Source organism: Mus musculus, chromosome 17 (assembly GCF_000001635.26).
Source record: "Mus musculus strain C57BL/6J chromosome 17, GRCm38.p6 C57BL/6J".
Lineage (NCBI taxonomy): Eukaryota > Metazoa > Chordata > Mammalia > Rodentia > Muridae > Mus > Mus musculus.
This window is the reverse complement of record NC_000083.6, coordinates 12,216,505-12,223,904: the sequence shown is the minus strand read 5'-3', so window position 1 is coordinate 12,223,904 and position 7,400 is coordinate 12,216,505. Positions and strand designations below refer to the sequence as shown.

The 7,400-nt window shown below is 52.4% G+C and overlaps 1 protein-coding gene across 4 annotated transcripts in view; it reads right to left on the bottom strand.

Moving 5' to 3' along the window:
• Positions 1–4,255: 4,255 nt before the first annotated feature.
• The window catches only part of Agpat4 (1-acylglycerol-3-phosphate O-acyltransferase 4 (lysophosphatidic acid acyltransferase, delta)), a 101,165-nt gene continuing 98,020 nt past the window's right edge, over positions 4,256–7,400 (bottom strand). For 3 of the 4 annotated variants that reach the window (XM_006523347.3, XM_006523345.3, XM_006523348.4), the window contains 2 exons: positions 7,013–7,211; positions 4,256–4,920 (listed from right to left, as the gene is read on the bottom strand). In XM_006523347.3, coding sequence (XP_006523410.1) covers positions 4,826–4,920; positions 7,013–7,211 — 294 coding nt within the window. In that variant the 3' untranslated portion in view covers positions 4,256–4,825. The remainder of the gene's footprint in view (positions 4,921–7,012; positions 7,212–7,400) is intronic. The other variant, NM_026644.2, reaches the window with a different exon arrangement.

The following is a 7,400-nucleotide window of genomic DNA, read 5'->3' as shown; positions in this document are numbered from 1 at the left end:
CTCTCCTTCCTGCCCCAGTCAGCCACGCCTGTGTCTGCAGGAGGCTGCACCAACCTGGGAATTCAGATCTGTCATCTTCCTGAGCCCGGAGCTTCTCTCCAGCAGGGTGCTCAGCGGGCTGGGGCTTTCTTTGTTTTGGCCTGGAGAGCCTAGCTAAGCCACTGGATTGTGTCCTTGGCTTTTCTTACTGCAAGGCCTTGGGTAGAATGGCCCCTCAAACACCACTGGGGACTGCCAGGTACCCTGGGGTGTGTGGTACATACCTGCCTAAAATCAGCTCTAGGGAATATAGAAAAGGAAAGCAGTACGTCTACAGTTTGGTTCACTTTGGAAGTCTGAAGGAATCCCCACTTAAGGCCCTCACTGTACTCACCCCCTCACCTCCTGTATGTTGAGCTCGGTGTAGACGCCAGAACTTTTAAGACTGGCTACTGTGGCTTAAGCCATGCCCGGGGGGGGGGGGGGGGGTACGGGACGGGACACGGGACCTTTCCTCACACAGCTCTAGGAGATGCTGCTAAACACTGGGAGATGAAAGCAGGCAGGCACCCTTTAGTCAGTGCAGTACTAGCCAGGATCAGGCAGCAGCAGGACAGGGACCTAGTTAGTCCCTGGTTATCCTTCTGCTCGAAACAGCTTGGCCTTGTACCGAGAGCTCAGTTATTTCAGCCTAACCCTGCTTAAGGCACTTAAGGCACTTCCCATGATGCTTTAGGAAAGAGAATGCTCAGATGATGGGCATTCTGTGGTTAAGTTTCTAAGCTTGTGCCCTTTCTGTAGTCAGTATTCAGAGGGACACCTGATGAAGCCTTGGACCCCGGAGGCTCTCCCAGCCTCCGATGATTTCCTAAAGACTCACACTATTTAGGTGGCATATTTGTAGACTGTGTTCTTGACCAAAATAATAATTTTAGACAGCTATCACGAAACAGGCCCTTTGCTGGTTGGTAACCAGTGCCATGAGCGACATTGGGTGTTTGGGGCCCAGCAGAAATCCAGTGATTCCCTCAGGCCTTAAGCCGCTCTTGTCACGGCTGGTGCAGGGTAGATCAAAGCACAATTTAGCTTTTGGCTAAATTTTTTAAAGTGAGGACACACTTTAGCCAGGGTCGGTGTGCGCATGGTGCTGAGGACGTGACCAGGTAGGGCTGGCGTGGTTCTGCAGTGCATGTGAGGTGTTGGTGGGCACCAGGCAGGCCTGGGGTTCTGTGCTGATGGAGCCCCTGCCTTTCTGCCTTGTCTGTGGACAGAAGAAGTATGTCTACAAAGCCAGCTAAACCCTTCTGCCTGCTATACACTCTGAAGGTCAGTTTGGAGCCTCATTCATTCTAATTAAAAAAAAAAAGGAAACCGTCTCCATCGAAGTCTGGGGTAGCATTTTCAGAAAATTGCCCTGTTATGGGCAACAATTTCAGACACCTTCAAACACTCGATGTTTACCTGTGTGAGGAAGAATCCCGACAACAAACATGCAAGCAACTGTCTGAAGCTCATAAGTGATTGTTTGGAAGCGGCAAAGACAAGTCTGAGAGGCCCTGGCTGTCACTGGTGAACATCCCATTTGAGCACCGTGGGTCTGCAGGGACAGCCAACCATACAGACCTTGAAAGGGGCGCCAGGCTCACATCCATGTAGACACTGGGACCTTTGCACTAAGGCTGTTCACTCAAACTGGCGCCTGAGTTGCCTCTGGGTCCCAAGGCCATGATTGGCAGCCCCTGTCATCATGGCCCAGCCTTGCCTGTGCCACCCACTGAGTCACGACTGAGCCTGAGGTGTCAGAGAGGGAGCCAGTGCCAACACGTCACCATCTGCTCTACCAGTCTTCAGACCACTTGAGACGTTAAACTTGGGAAGTGCTTTTTCACAATGCCGTGGGGAGAACAGGCAGCCAGGAGGCAGCCTCAGATGTAGGGCCATCCATCTTTCCCCACTTCAAACTCCAACTCTCAGATACAAGTCCTGGCAGCACTCTGCCTTCCTCCAGACTGTCCTGGTCCTGCAGGAGGCTTGCTAAGCCCAGGGGCCACCTCCCACCCTCTTCCCACTTAACTTTTATTCTGGCAGGTGTCCGTAACATGCATAGTGCTTTGGTGGCGCCTCGTCTATTCCAGAGAACCCAGTGGCCAGCTCTATCCACTGCCTTTATGGACAAGCTCGGAAGCCTGTGTTGAGCCTACTCTGTCCTACTCTTCCTGTACTGGAAGCTGCCTGCGACCAGTTTGAGCTGAACAGTTACCACTGGAGTTAATATTATGTATGATCAATCCCTCAAACCCCAGTGAGCATAAAGAAAGACACAGGTGTTGTAGCATTTTGAACATCCTCTTCCCTTTCCAAGGTTTTGCTCAATTTAGAAGTGATGGAGTCAAGATTTATTCCAGGTCTGTGTTAGCACATGGAAAGAAAATGACTTTCTGAAAAGCTAACGGAGTAGGCTCTCAGTGAGCCTTGGCTCTCCCTGTGGTCATCCTGCCAATATTCTTTCAGAGGACACTGCAAAATCCCCCACTTTGCATCAAGGGAATAGGCTAGGGATAGAGCCAGGTCATGCCAGCATTGAGTCAACTTGAGGCACAGGCTGCCAGGGTCCCCCTCACTCAGAGCACCACTACCCAGTCAGTGAGTCAGTCTTCCTAAAATGTCTCTGACTTGCCACCAAAGTCCAGGTCAAACCCAGAGAGACGTGAGCAGTTGTACCACTGTCTGGTTCTTGCCAGGTACTTTGAGAAGTCACAGCTTAGAAGCCACCTTCCATTCCTTCACCTGATTTATCCAACGATCTTACATTCTCAGGGTGAGCCTCCCCACACCCTTGCAGCAACCCAAGGGCTGAATATCATTCCCATTGTACAGATGGGCAGTCGGGCCCATGGAGGTCAGTAGGCTGGATGACCAAGCTGTGCTAGCTCAGGTCCCAGCTAAAGTGGCCTTAGGGTCCAGGGGAAGCCTACAGGGCCTCGTGGCAGGGCAGATGTACCCACCTCAGCACCTTGTGGGAACTCAGCCTCCCTGGGCTCTCAACTTTCTCTCACAAAAACGTGATGTTCTGATTTCTGCAAGCTCGAACTCATCTATGTTTGATAATACATTGCCGTCCCTTAACGGGGTTAAGGGAGGGCCCTAGACCTCAGGTCACCCTCCCTTGGCTCTTCAAGGTCATAGTCACACATGACTATGTATGGCTGCACAGATATTTAAGTCTGCAGTAACTCTGGACAGGATGTGCCTTTGTGGACCCTATGCACAGCTTTTCTAGGGAGTTGTACCAGGTGGTGGGGGGGGGGGGGGACGACACACGACGGGACATCAGTCCAAGCACTGCAGCTCTTCCGTCTTATAACTGGTCCTTTTCAGCTATCTTTTTTTTTTTCTTGTTTTGTTTGCATCTGGCCTCTGCTGACAGCCCTCAGTCTGCGAATGTCTCCACAGGCCATTCTACAAAGACTGCTGAGAAGAGCAGCCCCCCCCCCCCCGCCCTGCTGTGCTGTAACAAGAGCCAACCAAAAACTCAGTGTAGAGGAGAGCAGAGCCCCCAGATTGGGCTCACCTGTGCTCCTGGGTACCGCAGGAGAGCTGGAGAGGGGTGTGATGCCATGTTGTAAAATGCCCCTGCCCTTGCTTCAAGGGCTTCCCCACTCCTGTGACTGTTTCTGATGTTGTCATAACATTCCGTTTCAAAGCTTAAGACCTTCGAGACTAGTGGACGCCGTTTCATCAAGACTGTCCTCTCTGTGTCTCAAGGAAGCGCTTGGCTGGTGTCCCAGCATCCTTGTCTTCACTCACATCTCTCGCAGGTAATGTTTCTGCACTGGCATAACACGGTGGTGGGTAATGACAGGATGTAGAGTCACCTCGGAGACGAGTCTCCAGTTGTGCCTGTGCAGGTAAGCTAAGATGGAGGCAACCTATCCTAGCCTCTGGCTTCACTTCTCCATGGGCTGGGGTTCTGAACTGAGCAAAAGAGAGGTAAGCACCAGCCTCCGTCTCTTCTCTCTGACCAGATTCCTCCCCTTCCTACAGCAATGACCCCCCCCCCCATGACAGACTGCGCCCTTGAGCTGTGAGCCCTAACAAACTTCACAACACTGACAAGTTACTGCACACACACATACCCTCAAGTGACCTATCAGTTTATGCCCCTAACTCAAGATCCCAGCAACCCCCACCAGGAGCAGAGCTGGTGAGTGGCTGCCATATGGAATGCCTAAATCCAGGGCAGAGTGGAGGGTAGAGGATTTGTGTAAACACTTGCCACAGACAACCCAGAGAAACACTTTAATTCTTTTTCTTATTTGGAGGCATAATTTAGTCATCTTACCCAAAGCACTTTTCACTCTGTCTCCGGCAATCGAGGGTTAGAGAAGACGCAGCACCATGGGGTGACAGGGACACCTTCCCTTCCACCCTGGCCCTGCCCTTCCTTGCAGCCTCCCAGACCCTACTGTTACAGGGTCACAAGTGCACACGCAACCACACACCCATTCTCCTCACCCCATCTCTCTCTCTCTCTCTCTCCCTCTCTCTCTCACACACTCACACACACACACACACACACACACACACACACACACACGCACGCACGCACGCGCAACTGAAAAGAGACATAACCGAAACCATATCACACAGGGAGGAGGGGAGGGGAAAGGTCTAAACCCGTCTTCCTTTCCCATCCAGCGCTGAGGCAAAACTCCGTGACCAGAGGGGCTGTGGTTTGTGTTTGTCCCAGCAAGGGCCCCCCAGTCTCCATCACTGAGCCCTGCTACAAAGGCTAAGCAGAGGCCAGCCGTCCCCCACGGTTCCCTCTGGAGGTGACTTTCCCACATCAGTCCGTTTGTTTCCGTTTGTTGTCGATGTTGCCGTAGGCAGAGCCCTTGTCGATTTCTGTCACGCCAATCATCCATCGAACTCCCATGGAGGCTGCAGGGAACAGAGACACGAGCAGTTAGAATCTCAGCACACCCCAGGAGCGCTCTGTCAACAGGAGCCACTAGGAGGCTGTTGGCTCCAAAATGCAAGTGAGTCTGATGGACCGTATGACCCCAGCTTTGGGCATTCCTCGGCAGCTGAAAGGGAAACGGGCTGCTCTGTGGGGAACAGAATCGCACAAGCAGCACACACCTGTCCACAGAGTTCCCAGAATTCTCTGCTTTCAGCACCACTTTCCAAGGCAAAAAAGGTTCTTTGAGACTGTGGGGCAATGGCCTGGGGGGAGGGGCTGCTTTGTGAGGATGCAGGCACTGAATACCCACACAACTCCACCATTGGTTGGACTGGCCACAGAGAGCAAAAATCGCTGGCCCCTGGAGCCCTTGCTCTCTGAAGCTGCGGCCGTCAGAGAACGGGCTCGACCTATCTGGGAATTCACAGAGCCACCAGATGCTTGCGTGGAAACTACCCGGTAAGCAGTACCTCTGGAGGTAAGGGTCGTTGAGCTCCTTGTGTGCCACTGAACACACAGCCTACAGATGCTGTTTATGGTACAGCGGGTGAGTGAGCAGATGCAGCCCCCAAATTATGGTGTATGTCACAAAGCTGTAGCATCAAGTTCTCTATATAGGCTTCCATGCAAGACCATGCAGCGGACAAGGACACAGAGGCCAGCCTGTGCACATGAAGGGCAGGGCACCAGTGAAGAGGCTGAGATGTAAGGCCTGAGTAGAGTGTCTCGTCAGCAGAAGGGACATAATAGGAAATGGTAAGAGATGTGGACTCTGGTCCAGAGGCCTTAAGAAGTGGAGGGATGCTGGAACAGTGCAGTTCAGGAGAAACACAGGACTGGAGGCGGGGTACAAATGTGTCAGCGAGGACACAAGGTCACTTCTGAGAAAATTTCTGAATGACCACAGCACCCAGGCAGTGCTTGGACTCCTGGGCACTTACTTCACACCTGGGAGAGCCCTTTCCCAGCCCGCTTATTTAAGGAATATAGCTGTCTGCCCCAGAGGACATGGCCCTCCTTTGCGGGCCAGCCAGCCAGTAAAAGCAGAGATGGGATTTCTCCCTCGCCTACAAGCCCCACCAACCTCCTTCCCAGGATCCAATTCAGAACCTAAAATTAGTGGTCCTGATGCAGACAGACTGGCTCATGTGCTGGATGTGTCAAAGTGCTTACAAGGAACCAAGTTTTTAAAAAAATAAAGTGGTTCAGAAGATGCACCTGGTGCAGTGGTTCTCATGACGTGTGGGTCATGACCCCAAATGACCCCTTCATAAGGGTCAACTAAGACCATTGGAAAACTCAGATATTTACACTGCAATTCATAACAGTACCAAAACTACAATTCTGAAGGAGCGAGGAAAATGATTTTATGGTTAGGGGTCACTACAATATGAGGGTCTGTATTACAATATGAGGGCCACAGCATTAGGGAAGTTGAGAACCTAGTGGCCTGATTCTTAAGACTGCAGTAGTCACTAAGAGACGCTGTTAGCACCAGGCTCCACATGGGAGTCTGTCCTGAGACACTTCCGACTTCAGCCCCTTGTATTGCCCAGAAACCACAGTACTTTGTTTCAGAGAAATAGCCAGCCTGTACAGGACATGGACACCTGTCGCCTGGCCTTCAGGTGCCAGGGGAATGTCACACCCAGGTGCTACCAGGTGAATAACCCTTTGTGGAGAATGAAGAAGGCACTTTCTAAGCCTCCTCACTCCTGCCTAGTTACCTGGTTACAGAGGAGGAGTCCCTTAGGGAGGGTCCCGTGTCTGCTTCCAAGGCAAAGAGCCAACAACTAGGTCTCTCAAGACCCATGTCATGTTTCCCTATAGAAGACAGGGAGCCAGCAGGGCTTCAGTCCTGAGAGGAGTTTATAGAGACTCTCCTCACCTCCAGCTCCATGTCACACCATACGGGCTGTGCAGGTCCACCAGGCGCATGTCAGACCCCAGACAGCACTGTGAGGCTGGCCCTTGTGGGAACCACTCAGCCTGCAAGGAGCACCTCCTGACATACATCTGGTACCCGCCAAGCATGCTGGCTTCGCGTTGAGCCTCTGGCTCTGTACTCACCCATACAGAAGATGAGGACCAAGCTGGCCAGCGTCACCGAGGAACCGCTGCTGACCATGCTAACTAGGAACTGGAAGAAAGGGTAGAGCAGCAGCGATGCCCAGAACAACCAGTTGACCAGAGACCAGGGCCGCCGTGGGGGAACCCAGGGAGTCTCTGGGAAGACCCCTGTCCTGTAGTATTCCTCCTGAAAGGCATCCTGAGGGTCAGAGAAAAGAGCCTCAGACACTGTGCTGTCCCAGGTGGTGCCTACTGGTACCTTACAGAAAGTAGTTTGTGGGCAGCTACTGGGGATTCTCAGGGCAGCTGGTGTCCCCTTCCTCCAGTGTCACATGGAGAGACAGCTGCCACTGTCTTCCTGTGTGCAGGACTGAGTAGCTCCAGCTTG